General features: G+C 36.9%; 2 protein-coding genes across 11 annotated transcripts in view; one reads left to right on the top strand and one right to left on the bottom strand.

The window, feature by feature from the left end:
- The window catches only part of ACSM3 (acyl-CoA synthetase medium chain family member 3), a 28,384-nt gene extending 14,176 nt beyond the window's left edge, over positions 1–14,208 (top strand). The window contains 13 exon segments of the mRNA XM_030871436.2: positions 606–749; positions 878–1,034; positions 1,308–1,396; positions 3,351–3,431; positions 3,433–3,475; positions 4,389–4,434; positions 4,437–4,468; positions 8,579–8,668; positions 9,658–9,712; positions 9,715–9,784; positions 9,889–9,988; positions 12,893–13,012; positions 13,902–14,208. Of these exon segments, the coding sequence (XP_030727296.2) occupies positions 606–749; positions 878–1,034; positions 1,308–1,396; positions 3,351–3,431; positions 3,433–3,475; positions 4,389–4,434; positions 4,437–4,468; positions 8,579–8,668; positions 9,658–9,712; positions 9,715–9,784; positions 9,889–9,988; positions 12,893–13,012; positions 13,902–13,985 (1,111 nt within the window). The 3' untranslated portion in view covers positions 13,986–14,208.
- The window catches only part of ERI2 (ERI1 exoribonuclease family member 2), a 36,679-nt gene that overhangs the window by 8,049 nt on the left and 5,971 nt on the right, over positions 1–22,659 (bottom strand). For 5 of the 10 annotated variants that reach the window (XM_030871404.3, XM_030871406.2, XM_030871407.2 and 2 more), the window contains 3 exons: positions 22,351–22,432; positions 16,553–16,641; positions 11,477–16,352 (listed from right to left, as the gene is read on the bottom strand). In XM_030871404.3, the coding sequence (XP_030727264.1) occupies positions 15,018–16,352; positions 16,553–16,641; positions 22,351–22,432 (1,506 nt within the window). In that variant the 3' untranslated portion in view covers positions 11,477–15,017. Of the gene's footprint in view, positions 1–11,476; positions 16,353–16,552; positions 16,642–19,706; positions 19,844–22,350; positions 22,433–22,659 lie in introns of those variants that run through there. The other 5 variants (XR_004042671.3, XR_009559205.2, XM_030871412.3 and 2 more) reach the window with 5 other exon arrangements.

The raw sequence follows: 22,659 nt of genomic DNA, 5'->3' as shown, positions 1-22,659 counted from the left end.
CTTCAACTCTTCCTTATACAGTACAAAGCTATGAAGTCAACTTGTTATAAATGGGCTATTGACAACAAAGTTTAGTTTGCTTCTGGAAAGCACCTTAAAAGATGCAGAGAGAGATGGCTTATTTTTTTTTTTAATATTTATTTATTTGGTCATGCTGGGTCTTAGTTGCAGTGTGCTCCTTAGTTGTGGCATGTGAACTCTTAGTTGCAGCATGGATGTGGCATCTAGTTCCCTGACCAGGGATGAACCTGGGCCTCCTGCACTGGGAGCACAGGGTCTTAACCACTGTGTAACCAGGGAGGTCCTGAGAGAGATGGCTTTTACCTTGGAGTTCACCCTAAGTCACTGGGACCTGATCAATGAGATGAAGAGGTCTGAGTAAATCCTTCTCTGTGGTAACAGTCTGTGACGCTGTGTTTGGGACCTCCCTGGTGGTCCAGTGGTTAAGACTCTGCGCTTCTACTGCAGGGGGCATGGGTTCGATCCCTGGTCGGGGAACCAAGATCCCTCATGCTGTGTGGTGCAGCCAAGAAAAAATCAAAACTAAAACAAAAAATATGATGCTGCGTTTAATGTGCAGAATCATTGTAATTCTTTCTTCATAGACATGCCAGTGACAACAACACCTGTGTGAAGACAAAACACAATGAGACGATGGCCATTTTCTTCACCAGCGGAACAAGCGGATCTCCTAAAATGACCGGACACACCCACAGCAGTTTTGGTTTAGGATTATCTATAAACGGAAGGTACTCTCACAGGACTGTAGCTTGAAGTGTCAGTGCTACAAAGGTGATGATTCCTTTATTGGTATTTTAAATTTCTTTTCATATATATATATATATATATATATAAAGTCTATTCTTTGTTTACCCAGGTTCTGGCTGGATTTGACCCCTTCGGATGTCATGTGGAATACCTCAGACACAGGCTGGGCAAAATCTGCATGGAGTAGTGTTTATTCTCCACGGATCCAGGGAGCATGTGTACTTGCACATTATTTGCCACGGTTTGAGCCAACTTCCATCTTACAAGTAAGGCAGAGCAAAAGAGGCCAACATTTAGAAATGCATTAGTACTGTCACTGACAGGACTGGTGAATAAAGTAACTTGCGGAAATCAGAGTAGACAACATGATTTAAAGTATTTCATGTCTGTAAAATCAATAAGCCTGAAAGGATATACAAAGCAAAGGTGTGAGCGAGTTTATGTTAGAATAAACAATGTTCTTAAGTTGTGCTGTATCTACCACAGACATTTAGGTACTTACTAAAAATTGTGGTAAGACCACTTCTTCTAAATTGCAGACACTTCGCAAGTTTCCCATCACAGCCTTCTGTTCAGCACCAATTGCAGATAGAATACTTGTGCAGAATGATAAGACCAGATAAGAAAGGTTGGTGAATGGGCACTTAGTGGGAGGAGGGGAGAGGAAGAAGAAGAAATATTATAAGAAATATTATAAAATATTTTTATTTTATAAAATAAAAGATCTCTCTGCCTAAAAACATAGCTCCAGGCCAGTAGGTATGGGGTTTAGCAATCTCTTCTCCCCTTCCTTCTTGCTTACATTCTGTAAATGATAATTACTATATCCAGGGTGTTTTCCCTCAAGCAGGGAGAGGAAAGGGAGGGTTCAGCCCAGTGGTTATGGATAAGAAGGTGTTTATCCTTTGTATGATGACTGCTACCTGAGCTGAGAAAATATATGTCACCCCTATTTAAAACCCTATTCCAGCAAACAGGAAAGATGAATGTCCTTTATTACTGATTCCATTTGAAAGTGTGGATTGATCACTACTTTTAATTGACTTTATTTGATTTTTGAACAGGAAACAATTCACATGACATAAAATTCAATAGGTATATAAGAATATATTAGTGAAAGTCTTCCTCCATACCTTGTCCTCAGTCTCAGTTCTCCCTCTCCCTGAGATCTATGCATGCACAAGCCAATATGCATATGTTCTCCCCCTCTCTTTTATAATGGGAACATGATATGCACACAATTCTGACCTTCCTTTCTTCACCTACAATACATCCTGGAACTGTGCTGTCCAATTTGGTAACCACTAGCCACATGTAGGTATTTAAATTTTAATTAAATTAAAAATTCAGTTCCAGACTATAGCTAATAATACTGTACAGTAAGTCCCCCACATACACGAATGAATTCCGTTCCAAGAGCACATTCGTAAGTCCAATTTGTTTCTAAGTCCAATGAAGTTAGCCTAGGTACCCAACTAACACAATTGGCTATATAGCACTGTACTGTAATATGTTTATAATACTTTTCACACAAATAATATATAAAAAACAAACACAAAAAATACAGAAAACATTTTAAATCTTATAGTACAGTACCTTGAAAAGTACAGTAGTACCAGCTACATCACCACTGCTTTTACGCTTGCTTCCAGACATCCTGAGCTTGAAATAAAGATACTGTACTACTGTCCTCTATCCAGTACTGCACAGTAAAGTACACAAAAGCACAACCACTTGTAGAGGATGAGCGCACGTGACAATGTATGCCAGACACATGAGCTAACTTATGTGACTGGACATGCAAACACACATTCACATCTTTGAAAGTTTGCAGTTTGAAGGTTCGTATGCAGGGGACTTACTGTGTTGCATATTTGAAGTTGCTAAGGGAGTAGATATTAAAAGTTCTCATCACAAGAAAAAACAGTCTTGTAAATACGTAGGGTAAGAGATGTTAACTAGACTTGTGCTGATCAGTTCACTATATACAAACATCAAATCATTAATGTTGTAAACCTAAAACTAATACAACATTATAAGTCAATTATATCTCAATGAAAAAAACTCAGGGCCTCAGTTGCACTAGTCATGCTTCAAGTGCTCAACAGCCACACAGGGCTAGAGGATACAATAGTGGACAGCTCAGCATAGAAATTTCTATCATAACAAAAAGTGCTATTGAACAGTACAGTCCAGGAGCTTCTTCTTTTTTCTTAACAACTGTAGAGTGTTCTATTGTATAAATACTCCACAATTTAACCAGACAATTGGTAAACCTTTCATCACTGATTTAACATATTATGTGGTACCTTCCCTAGGGATGGCATGGCTTTTCTCTGCAACAAATCACGCCCCCGCCCCCACCCCACCCCCGCCCCAAATAAAAGGGAGAAAAAGAAAAAAAATAAAAACTGGTGTTTCGGGAGTCCATTTATGGTAGAATGTTTTGTTTATTTTGTATTGGAGAAGGGAGTTGGGGGAAAAACGAAAACATTTTGTATGAAATTTCACTAGAAATAACCCTAATTTCCATTTTTTTCTCCATTTTCCTCCTAAATTTAACTCGTTATCTATCTTCTGAGAAACTATAAGTTCAAGAGCTTAAAGCACTGTGTAAGTGCTGGGGAGTCAGTCAACTCTGAAGTGACTGAACAATGGAGAAACGACAGGTCTGGATATCCACGAAGGATATGGACAGACTGAAACGGTATACAGACTTCACTGAAAAGACAGCGCTGGACTCAATTCAGTCAGATGAATAAAAACCAAAGTGTTTATTATATCTTTGTGGTTGAGGGATAGGGAGGGAGTGGCGTGATTAGAAGAACAGTTAAAAAAAAAAAAACTTGAGGGAAGATAGTTGCAAAAAAGCTCTGTAACAGATACAGTTTAAATAGCCATTCATTGAGGAAAGCCACTATATAATTGATCAGGACCAGGGCATTAAAAATTTTTTTAATTAAAAAATACTAGATCTACAAAAAGATCTCCCCTTATGTAATGAGGAAATTTCTTAGGGCTACTTTAAAAATAGAAAATGCTGAGCTCCTTGTTACTTGAAATATTAAGTTTGCTGGAAAACTCCTTGATAAGCACACTCTAAAAAGGTTTATCTAAAGAGCTCGTAGAAATAAGAAGAAATTCTAGAGGAAATGAATGACATAATAACAAAAGTGGTTATTATATAGGAAAGGGAGGGATAAAATGGAGCAGATAAGGGAAAGGCTGAAAGAAATTTTTCAGTGTGTCTTTTTATAATGCTTCAATTTATGAACCATGAGAAAGTAGTACCTGGTCAAAAATTAGAATACCAAAAATAAAATAAAAACAAAAATTGACGTATTAAATAGAAACAGCATAACAAGTATCATGCGAATATGAGTACAAATGTTTTCATAAATATGGATATTTTAGCAATTATAAATTTACTTAGTGTTATAACTTTATTATATTTGTTTAGTGTCTATCTCTATACTTCATGAGAGCATAGAATTTGTTTTATTTTGAGCCTGATTCACAGTAAGTTCTGAATAAATATTTGTTGAATGAATGCATGGTGGATGAATGAATAAATTTAAGTTATTTGCCATGTTACTTTACTCTTTCTTCTTCTTAACTAGGTACTAATCTGTGGAAATTTTAAGGGAATGAAAATTAAGCCTGGCTCAATGGGAAGCCTTCTCCTGCTTTTGATGTTAAGGTTTGTACATCCCTTCCCAGGAAAATATTTAACAACCCAATCTGTTTACCACCTACCCCGCTTCTACTCCCTTACATTCCTAGTTTTGGTGAAGATCATGTTACTTCTATGATATCTTAACTTCCATATAAAGATGGAAATGGGTTAGAAATGTTAGTTTATTTGTCTCTTTTTTCTCTCAAAAGCAGTTCTTATGCCAAATAGTTCTAAGCATTTTATAAATATTATTTTCCAGAAGGAACCTATGAGAGACATGGCAATATTAGAACCGTTTTACAGATGATGCCCAGAGATGTTAAAAGACTCACCCAAGGTCACACAGCTAGTAGCTGCTAGTGCTGAGATTCAATCCCAAAGAATCTGGTTCCAGTATCCATACTCTTAACTGTGACACCACACTGTCCCTTCTGGTTAGGGAGCTCCAGACCTCCTAAAAGGGTCAAGTAGGTCAAAAGAGGCTACAGTTTACAATGGTTGCAGCGTTCTCTCTCTCTTCCTAAGCCTGCCTGGCCAGTTCCTGGCTGTCATGTAACCACTGCCATTTTCATCACTTGATCCCTAGGGGGCATCTTATTATCCCATCAGCACATTTTGTACAGGGTTAGACTTGTTCTCGGATCAACCCAGCCAAAGCTAAGTATAGCCAAAGGAACTTACACGAATACCTAAAAGAAAACATAGCAACAAAAACACAATATGGATGAGTTTACAGAGACCTCAGAATCAATCTTAACTGAGGGTTAGTCATAGATGAGACCAATGTTTCCCAAGTTTATCTGATCATAAAGAATTACATGGGTACTTGTCAAAAATACAAATTCTCAGGCTCCTTCTCTAGAGAGCCTGATTCAATAAATTTAGGGTGGGATGCTGAACTCTGTGTTTTAATAACACCTCAGGTAATTCTTATAATCAGGTAAGTTTGAGAAAGTTTAGATGAGATTGGTTGCTGATGTCACTATTTATGGAATAAACCAGATGCTGGTTCCTTTCCCTCACTTTCACTTTGCTATGGAACCTTGTCTAAAGGTAGGATTGCCTGATGGTTTTGGTCTGGCTCTGCTATTCACTAGCTGAGTATCTTTGGTTAAGCTGTTAAAGTCTGTTTCTTTATTTGTAAAACAGGGACCAGGGTGAACAACTTGTCCCAGTTTGCCTGGGACTTATTTAGTTTTAGCCCTGAAAGTAGCACATCCTGAGGATACACCCCCTGCCTTAGTCACGGGCAAATCAAGATGGTTGGTAACCCTAATAATAACAGAACTGATTTCATAGGTTTCTAGTGAGGATTAATGAGGTAATATTTCTAAAGAGTATAGCAAAGCACTTGGCACATAATAAAGGTCCAAAAGATAGGCACTGTTATTCACCTCTCCCTGGAATTCCTTTCCTTTGAAAAACTTTTCTAAGAAGAGATGGTAGAGCAGCATTGGTTACATTCTGTAAAAAGACGTAACAATAGTTCATTGGTTAATAGGCTGCCTTAGGTCAGAGAAAGAAATACTGATAATTAAGCATTATCATATATGCATTACGAGTAATCAAAAATTGGCATTTCACATAGATGTTTTCTCTTGATGACAATTCCCAACATGCATGGCTATCAGAGTCTCACGGGCATAGCTATACTCACAGCCATCCCAACTGCAGTGTACCACCAGTTCCCCACTCATTTAAGCCCAGTGATTTATTGGAGTAACTATCTTTGAATGCAAAAATCGTGTGGCCAAGAGGATTGGCCCCATGAGCCATGCATGGCCCCATGCATCCCCCATGAGCATCTCCACTTCCACTTATTTATCCAGATTTCTTTTTTTTGTGGTAAAAGACAGATAACTTAAAGTTTACCATTTTTACCATTTATAAGTACACAATTCAGTGGTATTAAATAATACCACATTAAATAATGTGCAGGTGTCACCACTACCCATCTCCATAATTCTTTTCATATTGTAAAACTGAAACTCTATATCCATTGAACAATGACTCCTTAATTCCTCTTCCCACCTGCCCCTCACAATCACCATTCTACTTTCTGCCTCTATGATTTTGACTACTCTTTAAGTACTATGTATAAGTGGAATCATACAGTATTTGTCTTTTTGTAAATGGCTTATTACATTTAGCATAATGTCCACAAAGTTCATCAATGTTGTAGCATGTGTCAGAATTTCCTTTCTTTTAAGGCTGAATATTCCATTGTGTATATATATATATATATATATATATATATACACACACACCCCACATTTTGCTTGTTCATTCATCTGTTGATGAGTGCTTGGGTTGCTTCCGTATTTTAGCTATTGTGAATAATGCTGTGATGAACATGAACATACAAATATCTCTTTGAGACCCTGCTTTTGAGTCTTTTGAGTATATACCCAGAAGTGGAGTTGCTGGATTATATGGTAATTTTATTTTATTTTATTTTTAATTTTTATTGGAGTACAGTTGATTTACGACGTCATGTTACTTTCAGGTGTACAGCAAAGTGAATCATTTATACATATAGTAATTTTAAGTTTCTGAGAAACTGCCATACTGTTTTCCACATTTTACATTCCCACCAATAGTGCACAAGGGTTCTAATTCCTCCACATCTTTGCCAACACTTGTTATTTTGGTTTTTTGATAGTAGCCATACTAATAGGTGTGAGATGGCATCTCATTGTAGTTTTGCTTTGCATTTCCCTCATGCAGCCACCTTCATTTTTAACTCTTTCCCATGGGCTTTTATTATTGGGCCCCTCCCTACCTAGCTAAGAGCATCCTTAGTGACATTCTGACATTCGGGGATGTACTCTATCCAGCTGGATATCAGATTTTTGCAACTTCAAAGATCAAAGCTCAAAATTTTCATGTTTAAACGTTCTAGGACCCCCTTGAACAATGAGGAATTAGATTCTCCCCAGAGATAGAATATTTTATCTATTTTCCCATCTATTAAATAGTAGTCTGTGTTAAGTAATTGGAACTCTTAACATATCTCTTCTTGATACCTGAAACCAAATAATTCTTTAGATGACTGGGTGGGAATTTATACTTTTTATTTGCAAGAATTTAAAAATAAGTTCTTAACATTTAGAATGCCTTTCAAGTTTCTCGTTAGGGACATAAGCGCTTTTCCTTCTGGAAAGGGCCAGATAAATATCATACCCTTATTTTCCAACAAGCTACATCTCAGGTTTGAAGGGTGTATATAAAAGCAGAGTAGAGTTTTCATATTTAGAAACAGCTAAAAGTAAGAGCAAAATCTGGTATATGAGATGAGCAATCAATCTGAGAAATGCTTATTTGGATTTTTAGAAAATGGATTGAACTCCCTGGAGAGATTCCACAGAGAAGTATAATGATGAAAAGTATAGGATCTAGAGTGTGATTGCTGAGATTTGAATTCCAGCTCAATCATGCACTGCGGCGCTACGTAAACTCTCTGCGCCGCAGTTTCCTCATATACAAAATGAGAATAATACTCCTAACCAGATATGGCTGTTGTAAGGACAAAAGAAGATAGTACATATAAAGTAGTTAGAGCATTAGCATTTATTATTTAGGATGCTAGCTACTATTAGGTACCAGAGAACGAGAGGATAAGAGAGCAAGGCTTCGGATTACCCACCACTGTCTCAGCCAGAGAACATTCCCCTTTTCCTACTTACTCATATTGGGCTTCTGAAGTAAGATTTTGTTTGTTTCACAAAGTTTGAAAACCAGTAATGAAATATTTATTTGAAAGGAAAAGACAATTAAGATATATTGCTAAATGATAAAAGCAGGTTGCAAAACACTAATATTATAAAGTGATCCTATTTTTTTCTATGTCTATATCATCTCAAAGGATATTACCAAAATGTGATTATTGCTGGATGATAGAATTAAAGAAAAATTTTATTTTTCTTTCACATTTTGCTAACCTGCATTTTACAATATATTTTGCAGTAAGAATTTAAATAAATACATTTCTCTTGGGAATTTAAAGTATACTTAAAAATTTTCTGAAGTCTGCATTCTTAAATGGCAAAAACAAAACAAAACAAAACGTGCAAAGATTTCAGATGTGGCATTAAATAAAAATTCCCTTAAATAAATTATTCTGTTTCATTCTAGATTTTAGATGTAAATGGCCCACCTAGACAAGGAGATATTGGCATTTGAGTTCTACCTAACCGACCATTTCGCCTTTTTACACATTATGTGGTAAGAGACTTATTAAATAACATCTCATTTTCTATTTATTTCTCAAAAGTGCTTGGTAACGATCTCTATTTGCCACAAAATACACCTAGAATAGGTATTCGGCCTTTTCTTGAGAGATTCATTGTCCTGAACGGTAATCCCTCAGACAGGGAACTGAAGAAATACTCAAATGCTTATTAGAGAAGGGCACGCTGGTCCCCCCAGGCTAGATCACTGCTCCAAGCCCGTGAAGGTAAGAGGAAGGGGGCCCTAGAAAGAAGACAGCCCTCTTAATATCATTAATCCTCTCTGCTGTAAATCAGCACCCAATAATTTTCCTGAAATTTGATTAGTGGTTTCCCTTCATGCAAGGAGTGAGAGAGACAGAATGGTGCAGTGCGCTTAAGTAATTTTCTTTCTCCCAAGCTCCTTACTGTTTGCAAACAACTTTCATCTCTAATTACAGTATACAAATTACAGAAAAGTTTACATCAGTATAATCAAAGGCCCAGGTTCTAATTGTCAGTGGATTTTACATAATGTAAAAATACTTCCTTTTTCTTCCTGCTAAACTTACAGAATCAATTCTCTACTTTTGTGTAAAACAAAACCAAATACAAAACACAAAAAAAACCCCTCTCTGTTGACTCATTTGGTACTTTCTTTTAACGCTGAGTATTGACTTCTCTTTTTTCCTGCAAGTGTTTAGATATTAACCAATTAGCAAAAGACTTATTTAGCCTTCTCCTCTGAGCACCTGCAATATTTACTTTGTGACCAATCTAAGAAAATTCTCAGGATGGCAGCATGCCTAGTCTCTGTAATTACAGTTTACCTCTCTGATTATTGGGCTGGCTCGATGCTAGACTTTCATCCCTATTTCCCATGCTTGCTCCTCTTCATTCTAAGGATTCTCAAAAACACCAAACTTTTCTTTCTCCTTAAATATTTAAAAATCCAACTGAACAGAAGAGTCACATTCAAAATAATATTAATTATGAGTTTTATAGGATAATCCTACAGAAACAGCTTCAACTCTATGAGGCAATTTCTATATCACTGGGGACGGGGCTATATGGATGAGGATGGACATTTCTGGTTTGTTGCAAGAGTGGATGATATCATATTATCCTCTGGGTAATTTTCATCTGTGGATATGTTTGTGTTAACAGACTGTAGGTATTCTGGAGTTAACCTTTTGCTCACCTTTACAGAGTCCTGCCATATGTTTTGTTTCCCAGTTACTGAATTGGACCGTTTGAGATAGAAAGTGCCCTGACTGAGCATTCTGCACTTGCAGAGTTAGCTGTCGTCAGCAGTCCAGACCCCATCAGAGGAGAGGTAAGAGAACTGATTCGTCTCTATCTTATAGTTTGTTGGCAGTCTAACATACTTCTAAACAGTAGTTCATTGAAACAGAATTATCCAAATGATTCATTCACTATGTTACTAAATATGCAAGTCAGATAGAAATATGCTAATCAGAGAGAACTGCTACAGAATGAGACGGAAAATATATACTATAAAGAATTTGAATCCTTTCCATGCAGTGCTGGGGCAAAGATGGTGTGAATGCCAGCAACCCAGGCTCATACCAGGATAGGGTGCCAGAAGTCAGCTAGAAGGCTCAAGCTTTTACCCAGAAGGTCTGGAAACCAACATGGACTTTGGTGTAGCTGAGGAGGATAGGCTGGCATCAGATATCAGGAGTGGGAACGAGGTCTGAGACAGGAACTAAGTAACCAGAAGTAGTCTGGCTCGGTCAGTAAGTAGAGGGTTCAGGAAATAAACTATGAATAAGACAGGAGTCCTCAAAGCTCACTTCTGTTGGGCTGATCACGTGGTAGTTTGGGTTTAAAGGTTCCATGCCACTCTTCAGGCCCCCTTTGCCAGGCAGGGCCTCCAATATTCCGGGTAATGAGAGTAGGGAACAGATTCAATGATTATTGAAGTTTGTCCCTTTTCTCTGAACTCCACCAGTAGGGTTTCATGAGTCTATATATATATATATATATATATATATATATATATATATATATAAAAATATGAATCACTTTGCTGTACACCTGAAACTAACACAACATTGTAAATCAACTACACTTCAATAAAAAAATTTTAAAAAAGAGAGAGAGAAGGATTCAAAGCTGTAATGTATAGCATGGTTCCATTTTTAAGTATAAATGTATTGGGAAAAAACAGGAATAATTTATACCACTTTACTGGTTTTCTCTGGAGAATAGAATTAAAAATGATTTTTAATTTCTTAAAATGAAAGCTTGTGAGGATTAAATAAGTTGACATAGGTATAGGCCTTATAACAACATCTGGAACATATTAAGTCATTAAAAATATTAGGTATTAGTTTCAGTAGTAGAAGTACAAGATTTTTTTTAACCTAAAATCCATAAGTGGGCTTCAAAGTTTTTCTGAAATTCTGTGCAAAAGAAATTACTACAACTAATACCTAATATTTTTAATGACTTAATATGTTCCAGATGTTGTTATAAGGCCTATACCTATGTCAACTTATTTAATCCTCACAAATTCCTTTTACAGAGAAGGAAACCGAGGCAGAGAGAGGTGTCCTAACTTGCCTGAGATTACACACAAAGTGTGACTTGAACCCAGGTTGTCTGACTTCAGAGTTCATGCTCTTAACCATGTTAGATTGTTCCTTAATAATTTATCATTTTCTGTAATGGTTTATAAAGACTTTTATAAAGATAAATTAGACTTTACCCAAGGTGTACAAGTCATCAATATGCAAACCAGTATTTAGACACTAGTTCTTAAAATAATTTGCCTTTGAACAATTCACTTATAGCAAGGATAATTTATTTTATTCATAAAAATGTTGATAAGAAATAGAGCAGGCATAAATACAAATAAATTCTATGAAATGTCAAAAAATGGATAGGATAAAATTATATACATGCATACACACACAACTGCTCCATGGCACATGTAATTTAGAAATTTTCAAGGTGTTTTGGTAAAGACAGAAATATTTGCTCATAAAATGTTGTAAAACTGCACACTGGTAAGCAATGACCAAAATGTGAAAATTTTATAACTGCAAGTCTTCACTTCTCACTAACTAGTTGTCCTGAGTGACTTAGTCTCTCAAATAATCCATTTTTGATCAACTATTTACTTCCAGACCAAGGTAGATAGGTAATGTTGCCAACTTATCTTCAAGCTATATACATGAATCTGTGAATTCAAAAAGATTTAAGCCTCTTAAGTGCTGAATATTTAATCATAAAATTTACAGGTGACTCTCCTGAACTATGCCCACAAGGCAGCATCATTCCATGGCAAACCCTAGGCTGGTATTCTGGATTTGGTGGTGCATACTAATTGACTCACCTAGAGTTCTGCCTCTGGGGAAGGCAGTAAATCGCAGTGCTGGCAGTGCCCCAGGAGAGAACATTTAGAATTCCAATACACTCTTGAAGGGGACTACACATGAGGAACGGCCTCTGTCTTCTCCGGTAAAGGTCCAAAATTTCTGGGCAGGATTTCCTAAAACATTTCAAGGAAGGGTGAACTTTGGGGAACAGGATTTGTGAGCATGAAGTGATGAATTCTTCCCTGTCTTCTGCCAATTATAGAGCAAGGACCATCACCACTTTTACCCTTATCATTGAAGGCCAGGTAAATGGGTCAGAGCAATAGCAAAGTGACTGCTGGAATCTTCATAGCCTCGCATCAGCAGAAATGTCTATGGAATAAAGAGTGGACGGTCTCACTCAGTGAACTATTCCCTTCAATAAGGATATGGCAAACCCATGAGAATACTGTTTATTAGGGCCACACTGAGGGTGGTGACCTATGAGCTAGACTATATCAGGCTGGGTTGTTATATAAAAGACTGTGCTTAGTGCATTACCAAGTTTCCAAAAGAAAACTTTTTTGAAGGAGATAAAAGATGAGGCACGAAGTCAAGAGCAGAGATGATCAGAAACAGGTCAGAAAGTAGAGTTTAAGATGTAGTTAGATGAGGTTCACGTACAGATCATAATCAAAGCAGGGGTTCCAGAAGCTCTCGTATTAGATACAAAATCTAGGTGTGGGAGTCAACTGGCTGGCTTAAGGGCATAGAGCTGGGATCAGACCCTAATAAACCCTGTGGCCCACTGCATCAGGTATTTAGATTAGATTCCCAAGTTAAGAGAAAGAAAAGACGCACTAAAACATAAGAATATACAACTCATCTTCCTGGTGTTCAAATATTTATTTTAGGTAGTAAAGGCTTTTATTGTTCTGAACCCTGATTAGAAGTCAAACGATCAAGAACAACTGAAGAAGGAGATTCAGGAGCATGTAAAAAGAGCTACAGCACCTTACAAACATCCCAGGAAGGTAGGTATTCTGATTATGAACAATATTTGCTTAGTATTCTGGAAATTTTCAGCTGTTTATTTTTTCCATTTTAATGAACATTCTCCTCAAACATGCTATACCAAATATTCCAAACTAAACTAATGACACGGATAAGAATCAGAATCTTTGAGATTAAAATGAAACCCTTAAACTAATTTGTTGGGTCATTTGGCTTACCTGACTTATAGTAAATACAGTAAGTCCCCTATATTCGAACAAGTTCTGTTTGGAGAGCATGTTCATTAAGTCTAGTTTTTTCGTTAAGTCTAACAAAGTTAGCCTAGGTACCCAACTAACACAATCGGCTATATAGTACTGTACTGTAATAGGTTTATAATACTTTTCACACAAATAATACATAAAAAACCAATACAAAAAATAAAGAAAACATTTTTAATCTTAAGTACAGTACCTTGAAAAGTACAGTAGTACAGTACAACAGCTGGCATACAGGGGCTGGCATCGAGTGAATAGGCAAAAAGAGTTACTGACTGGAGGAGGGAGAAGAGGTGGGAGATGGTAGAGTTGAAGGATTGTCAGCAATAGGAGGCAGAGGGCGAGCATCAATGTCACTCACGCCTGATGCTGATGGCACAGGTTCGGGTTCCTTGCTGGAACCAGATGCATGTTCGCATCTTTGAAAGTTCACAAATGGAAGGTTCGTGTGTAGGGGACTTACTGTACTAAATATCAAGAAAAATATCAACAATACCCCTCTCCCTTTTTTGGTTGTTACCAAAAACTCACCCCAATGGGTGTCCTGATTCTTCCACCTAGAGTTCATAATAGAACTTTTATATAATTGACTTTTAATAATTGTCTAAAGATGAAAACTTCTGGGCTAATTTTCTTCCCTTGATATCTACAGGTAGAATTTACTCAAGAGCTGCCAAAGACTATTAGTGGGAAGATAAGAAATGAACTGAGGAAGAAAGAATGGGAAACAATTTAAATTCATTACTTATCATGGTATCTATAAAATAAGGCTCTGTAAAACCACAAGATTATGAAAAGGTGATTTCAAAATGTGACAGTATGCTTATAAACTAATTGATTTAAAATATCTTGTGGTTATAACATCATAGGCTGAATTCTGAACTAAAATATTCAGTAAATTCCTCTGCATTAGTGTCAATGTTCTTATAATTTGGCAATATAAACAGAATACCATCAGCTGCCATGGAACTTTTAAACATACAGTACAGAAGCGTTTCTGAACCGAATCTCTGACCTGTTGGATTTCAAACCTTAGTTGAATAATTCTTCTGATATGTTGACATACAAATCAGAACCAATTTTCAAGGGTTGAAATAAAACTAAGTAAGTTATAAAAGTTTTTAGAAAAACTTAAAATGTTAGATTATCATAATTCTCAAAGTACAAAAGCATCTACCTGAAAACAGTCTAGTGATTTTTATTGGTCACATTTTTATTCAAATAATTAAAAATAGTTTAAAATTTGTTTCAAGGTCTAACTGCAAAAGAAGGGTATCATATGTTGTACACCTGAAACCAATATAATATTGAATGGCAATTATAATTCAATAAAAAGAAACAAGGATATCATATACTAGTATTGCTGCTTATTACATTTAATCTAATAAATACAGTTTACCAAGTATTTCATTTGTGGCTCTTCAAAAAAGTATGATAAATTTGGCATGGGTTAATATGTGAAATATAAATAAAATAGTATAAGACATTATCAGAATACTCATAATGTGTGGGAATTCAAGGGGCAATCAGGATTCATACATGAACAGAAGACAAATCAGATAAATGGTGAATGAAATTAGAAGCCTGTGAAATTCTTTTTTCTATTTTCAGTGTGTATATGTGTGAGAATGTGTTGAATAGCCCCAGTGTAGCTTACAGAGCTCAGATACACTATGTCCTCACAACTTGTAGCCCTATACAAATTTTTTTCTCTTTACTGTAGTAAAAGTCACATTGAGGTAAAAACACAGTTTACATGTAAAAAAAGTCAATTCCTCATTGAAGGTCTGAGTCTCAATGAATTTTTAGTAGAAAAATCTACATTTCTGTCACAAATATGGCTTGTTTCTGGAGAGTTAAAAGTGTGTCCCCCTGGGGAATGAGACAGAACTATGCTGTTGGCTGTCTCCTTTTGAAGTGTTTGTTCCCATTTGAAATAACCACAACATTTTCTCTTTTCTTGGTACTTCCCAATAGGACAACAATAGAAGACTTTTCCATGGTTCGGTCCATTATTAGAAGCAACAAGTCTCTTAGATCTTCGGCCACACTTGCATAAAGGAGGTGTTATTTTCCCACCCTTCCAAGGATCTTGTACATTAACTGTAGAAGTTAAGATAGAAGGGAGAACCTTCCTGGAAGAACTTCCCCCTGGGGAGCCATTAGATGATGTAGGCTTTTCTTCATGAATAGTGAAGGTCTGTTTTTTTGCTGGTGGGAAAGGTAGGGGACTGGATGGATTCCTCTTAGCACCACCTAAATGAAGAGGAAGTTTCCCCAAAACTAAAGGATGAGACATATTGGCATTAACACTGTTGAAGCTACTTGATTTACATTCAGGTAACTTAAAGTCAAAAGCATCTGAACCTGGATCTTTGGCTTCTTTTATATTATAAATAGTAGTATGTGGACTCTTATACACAATAGACTTAGAGGTATCAGATTTTTGAGGAGTTTCTTCTGTGCCTCCAAAATTTTCTTGACTTAACATTTCAGATTTTTCTAAAACCATTAATCTTTCTCCAGAATTAAATGAAGTGTCTAAGTTTGAGTCACTAATAGGAGGCATACAATACATATTCTGCTCAGGTTGAGATGATGGCAGTAAAGCTACATCCTCCCAATCAGCCAACATAGGTAAACTGTCAAGAGCAGAACTCATTTCCATATCAGAAACATTATTAACAGATGAAATGGTAGTTGAAACCAGTATCAATTCTGAACCAACTGTTGAAGACTCAGAATTGGTATTAAATGCAAGATGTTGGTTTATTTGCTTCTGCATAGGTGTATTCAAACTGGAAGACTGTAACTGCCCCAGAGAGGTCCAGGACTCAGTATTAAAAAGAGATAAACAGCTTTTGACATTCTGACAGCCTGCTTTTACATTGCCCTTTAGTTGTAAATGATCTTGCTGTACCTTTATAGGAAAATTCACATCAACTGACTTCATTTGCACTTTCTCGTAGGATATTATTGTATTTTTAGGTTCCGTACCATATATGCTGGGATCATGAATGCTACTGTTGCAGGCTGATATTTCTTCAACTTGATCCACATTCAAATTTCTGGTGAAAATGTTAGGATTCCTCTTAGTGGGAACCTATGATTTCACAGACAAATCCAACAGCTTTAGACATTCTGCATTCATAATTTCTTTAGTACGCATTGTATGACAAAAAAGAAAAATGTCATCATTGATTGATTTATAAATGATAGCATATATGACATCTACATTTCAACTTGCCCATGATTACTTCTGGAGTTTGAAATAACAGAATAAAGAGGTAAGACACTACTAACCTTGTTCAAGGACCTTGTAATTTTCATTAAGCAACCATCCCTGATCATTTTCCAAGCAAGAAGGGCAGTATTCCTAGAATCATCCAACCCTGAGAAAAGAGATATCAAACACTGAATTTAGTGGTACCAGTGTAAAGAAATATAGCAAAAAAATACCACCACTTAAGCAGAAATTGGAACATACTGTTGGTTTTCTGATCATCTACTAATTTCATTGGTAAGGCTACTGGCAGCCTTACCAATGAAAGATTTCCCACATTTACAGGGGAGGAGGTGAAATTTTGTTAGACAGTTCGAAAATATATGACCGAGTCCTGCACACGCTGTCCTGGGAGTGCACGGAGAGCGGTTGCCCATAGGAGACCTACAAGCAGATGCCAGGCCCAGCCCCTTTTGTCCCAGGAGCGCGCGGATAGCCCTCACCCCTAGGAAATCCACAAGAAGCCACCAAACCTGCCCCTGCTGTCCCGGGAATGCGTGGAGACCACCTGCCCATACAAGATCCGAGAGCAGGCACCAAGCCCTGCCCCCACTGTCTCGGGAGTGTGTGAAGAGCAGTCACCCATAGGAGACCCACGAGCAGGTATTCACCACTGGTACTGGCCTGTAATTTTCTTTTTTTGTGGTATCTTTGTCTGGTTTTGGTATCAGGGTGATGGTGGCCTCACAGAATGAGTTTGGGAGTTTTCCTTCCTCTGCAATTTTTTGGAACAGTTTCAGAAGGATAGGTGTTAGCTCTTCTCTAAATGGTTTTTTTTTTTTTTTGCGGTACGCGGGCCCCTCACTGCTGTGGCCTCTCCCGTTGCAGAGCACAGGCTCCGGACACGCAGGCTCAGCGGCCATGGCTCAAAGGCCCAGCCGCTCTGCGGCATGTGGGATCCTCCCGGACCGGGGCACGAACCCGTGTCTCCTGCATCGGCAGGCGGACTCTCAACCACTGCGCCACCAGCGAAGCCCTTCTCTAAATGTTTGATAGAATTTACCTGTGAAGTCATCTAGTCCTGGACTTTTGTTTGTTGGAACTTTTTTAATCACCGTTTCAATTTCATTACTTGTGATTGGTCTGTTCATATCTTCTATTTCTTCCTGGTTCAGTCTTGAGAAGTTGTACCTTCCTAAGAATTTGGCCATTTCTTACAGGTTGTCCATTTTATCAGCATACAGTTGCTAGTCTCTTATGATTCTTTGTATTTCTGTGGTGTCAGTTGTTAAGTTCTCCTTTTTCATTTCTAATTTTATTGATTTGAGTCCTCTCCCTTCTTTTCTTGATGAATCTGGCTAAACGTTTATCAATTTTGTCTATCTTCTCAGAGAACTAGCTTTTAGTTTCACTGATCTTTGCTATTGTTTTCTTCATCTCTATTTCACTTATTTCTGCTCTGATCTTTACGAATTCTTTCCTTCTACTAAGTTCAGGTTTTGTTTGTTCTTCTTTCTCTAGTTGCTTTAGGTTCCTGAGGTAAGATTGCACTGCTATAAACTTCCCTCTTAGAACTGCTTTTGCTGCATTCTGTAGGTTTTGGATCGTTGTGCTTTTCTTTTCATTTGTCTCTAGTATCATTCTTTAACACCATACACAAAAATAAACTCAAAATAGATTAAAGACCTAAATGTGAGACTGACACTATCAAACTGTTAGAGGAAAACACAGGCACAACACTCTTTGACATAAATCGCAGCAATATCTTTTTTGATCTGTCTCCCAGAATGATGGAAATAAAAACAAAAATAAACAAATGGGACCTAATTAAACTCAAAAGCTTTTTCACAGCAAAGGAAACCATAAACAAAACGAAAAGACAACCCACAGATTAGGAGAAAATATTTGCCAACAATGTGACTGAGAAGGGATTAGTCTCCAAAATTTACAGACAGCTCATGTGGCTTAATATCAGCAAAACAAACAACCCAATCAAAAAAGGGGCAGAAGACCTAAACAGACATTTCCCCAAAGAAAACATACAGATGGCTAAAAGGCACATGAAAAGATGTTCAACATCATTAATTATTAGAGAAATGCCAAGTCAAAACTACGATGAGGGCTTCCCTGGTGGTGCAGTGGTTGAGAGTCTGCCTGCCGATGCGGGGGACAAGGGTTCGTGCCCTGGTCCGGGAGGATCCCGCATGCCACGCAGCGGCTGGGCCCGTGAGCCATGGCCACTGGGCCTGCGCGTCCAGAGCCTGTGCTACGCAACGGGAGAGGACGCAACAGTGAGAGGCCCACATACCGCAAAAAAAAAAAAAAAACTACGATGAGATATCACCTCACACCAGTTAGAATGGCTATCATCAAAAAATCCACAAACAATAAATGCTGGAGAGGGTGTGGAGAGAAGGGAAACCTCCTACACTGTTGGTGGGAATGTAAATTGGTGCAGCCACTGTGGAAAACAGTATGGAGGTTCCTTAAAAACCTAAAAATAGAGAAATCCCACTCCTGGCAGGTATCTGGAGAAAAACATGGTCTGAAAGGATACATGCACCCCAATGTTCAGCGTTGTTTCCAAAACATGGAAGCAGCCTAAATGTCCATCGACAGAAGAATGGATAAAGAAGATGTGGTACATATATACAATGGAATATTACTCTGCCATTAAAGAGAATGAAATAATGCCATTTGCAGCAACATAGATGGACCTAGAGATGGTCATACTGAGTGAAGTAAGTCAGAGAAAGATGAATATCAAATATCACTTATATGCGGAATCTAAAAAAAAATGATACAAATGAACTTATTTACAAAACAGAAACAGACTCACAGACTTAGAGAACAAACTTATGATTGGCAGGGGTGAGTGGGGAGAGGGATAGTAAGGGAGTTTGGAATTGACATGTACACACTGCTACGTTTAAAAAGGATAACCAACAAGGACCTACTGCATAGCACAGGGAACTCTGCTCAATATTATGTAACAACCTAAATGGGAAAAGGATACGAAAGAGAATAGACACATGTATATGTATAACTGAATCACTTTGCTGTACACCTGAAACTAACACAACATTGTTAATCAACTATACTCCAATATAAAATAAAAAGTTAAAAAAAAAACCCTATAGAATCATCTCAATAGATGCAGAAAAAGCTTTTGACAAAATTTAACATCCATTTATAATAAAAGCTCTCCAGAAAGTGGGAATAGAGGGAACTTACCTCAACATAATAAAGGCCATATATGACAAACCCACAGCTAACATCATTCTCAATGATGAAAAGCTGAAAGCATTCCCTCTAAGATCAGGAACAAGGCAAGGCTCTCGCCACTTCTATTCAACACAGTTTTGGAAGTCCTAGCCATGGCAATCAGAGAAGAAAAAGAAATAAAAGGAATCCAAATTGGAAAAGAAGAAGTAAAACTGACACTGTTTGCAGATGATGTGATACTATGCATAGAAAATTCTAAAGTTGCTACCAGAAAACTACTAGAGCTCATTGATGAATTTGGTAAAGATGCAGGATTACAAAATTAATGTACAAAATTAATGCACAGAAATCTCTTGCATTCCTATACACTAACAATGAAAGATCAGAAAGAGAAATTAAGGAAACAATCCCATTTACCATTGCATCAAAAAGAATAAAATACCTAGGAATAAAGCTACCCAAGGAGACAAAAGACCTGTACTCAGAAAACTATAAGATACTGATGAAGGAAACCAAAGATGACACAAACAGATGGAAAGATATACTGTGTCCTTGGACTGGAAGAATCAATATTGTCAAAATGACTATATTACCCAAAGCAAGCTACAGTTTCAATGCAATCCCTACCAAATTATCAATGGCATTTTTCACAAAATTAGAACAAAAATTTTAATTTGTATGGAAACACAAAAGACCCTGAATAGCCAAAGCAATCTTGAGAAAGAAAAAGGGAGCTGGAGGAATCAAGCTCCCTGACTTCAGACTATACTACAAAGCTACAGTAATCAAAACAGTATTACACCGGCACAAAAGCAGATACATAGATCAATGGAACAGGATAGAAAGCCCAGAAATAAATTCACGCATCTATGGTCAATTAATCTATGACAAAGGAGGCAAGAATATACAATGGAGAAAAGACAGTCTCTTCAATAAGTGCTGCTGGGAAAACTGGACAGCTACATGTAAAAGAATGAAATTAGGACATTCTCTAACACCGTATACAGAAATAAACTCAAAATGGATCAAAGATCTAAATGCAAGGCTGGATACTATAAAACAGAGGAAAACCTAGGCAGAACACTCTTTGACATAAATTGCAGCAATATTTTTTTTGATCTGCCTCCTAGAGTAATGAAAATAAAAACAAAAATAAACAATTGGGACCTAATTAAACTCAAAAGCTTTTGCACAGCAAAGGAAACCATAAACAAAACAAAAAGACAACCCACAGAATTGGAGAAAATATTTGCAAACAAAGCGACCTACAAGGGATTAATCTCTAAAATACACGAACAGCTCAAGCAGCTCTATGTCAAAAAAAACCCCAAACAACCCAAATGAAAAATAGGCAGAAGACCAAAATAGACATTTCTCCAAAGAAGACATACAGATGGCAAAAAGCACATGAAAAAATGTTCAACATCACTAATTATCAGAGAAATGCAAGTCAAAGCTACAGTGAGGTATCATCTCACACCGGTAAGAATGGCCATCATCAGTCTACAAACAGTAAATGCTGGAGAAGGTGTGGAGAAGAGGGAACCCTCCTACACTGTTGGTGGGAATGTAAATTGGTACAACCACTATGGAGAACAGTATGGAGGTTCCTTAAAAAACTAAAAATAGAACTACCATATGATCCAGCAATCCCACTCCTGGGCATATATCCAGAGAAAACCATAATCTGAAAAGATACATGCACCCCAATGTTCAGTGCAGCACTGTTTACAGTAACCAAGACATGGAAGCAACCTAAATGTCCATGAACATAGGAATACATAAAGAAGACGTGGTACATATATACAGTGGAACATTACTCAGTCATAAAAAAGAATGAAATAATGCCATTTGAAACAACATGGATGGACCTAGAGATTATCATACTAAGTGCAGTATGTCAGACAGAAAAATACAAAGTATCATATGATACTGGTCATATGTGGAATCTAATTTTTAAAAAAAGATACAAATGAACTTATTTACAAAATAGAAACAGTCTTACAGATATCGAAAAAACCTTATGGTTACCAAAGGGGAAACGTTGGGGGGAGGTATAAATCAGGAGCTTGGGATGAACATACACACACTACTATATATAAGATAGATAACCAACAAAGACCCACTGTATAGCACAGGGAACTCTACTCAATATTCTGTGATAACCTATATGAGAAAAGTATCTAAAAAAGAATGAATATATGCATATGTATATATGAATCACTTTGTTGTACACCTGAAACTAACACAACATTGTAAATCAACTATATTCCAATAAAATTAAAATTAAAAAATAATATATGACCAACATTCTGTAGGGACCATGTTTTATGAGTAATCTAATAGTCTTGCTCAGTTCTTTCCCTAGTCCACTGTATTATTTGGGCATTTGTTTATAATCTCCATTTGATTTGGCTAATTCTTTTCATTCTTTTTAGCAAGTAGAAAGCCACTACATGACAGTCTTTATCTTACAATATTTTATGAAAGTGGTAATTTGAAAATCTTGGAAACAATTTGAATTGTATAGATTAGGGCTTTTTTCAGGCTGAAGCATATTCCTTGTTAATGATATCATCAAAAAATGAGGTTCAAATGAAAGACTGTATAAAAATAGAATGACTTACATAATAAAATTTTAAATTATACTAACCGAAATGTTCTCGTCCCAAGAATTCTATTCCCACTTCCTGCAGGGCACCACTTAGTCCTTTTGGTTTTCTTCTGTAGAAAATCTAGTCAAATAAAAGACAATATGTCTTAAAAAATGATTACTATTTGAAAGGCTATGTATTTTTTTAAAACAGTTTTTTTTAATATTTATTTGGCTGCACAGGGTCTTAGTTGTGGGATCTTTGTTGCAGCACGTGAGATCTTTAGTTGTGGCATGTGGGATCTAGCTCCCTGACCAGGGATCAAACCCGGGCCCTCTGCATTGGGAGTGTGGAGTCTTAACCACTGG

The sequence above is a fragment of the Globicephala melas genome, chromosome 15, assembly GCF_963455315.2.
Source record: "Globicephala melas chromosome 15, mGloMel1.2, whole genome shotgun sequence".
Lineage (NCBI taxonomy): Eukaryota > Metazoa > Chordata > Mammalia > Artiodactyla > Delphinidae > Globicephala > Globicephala melas.
The sequence above is the reverse complement of the archived record's forward strand: the minus strand, read 5'-3'. Positions and strand labels throughout refer to the sequence as shown.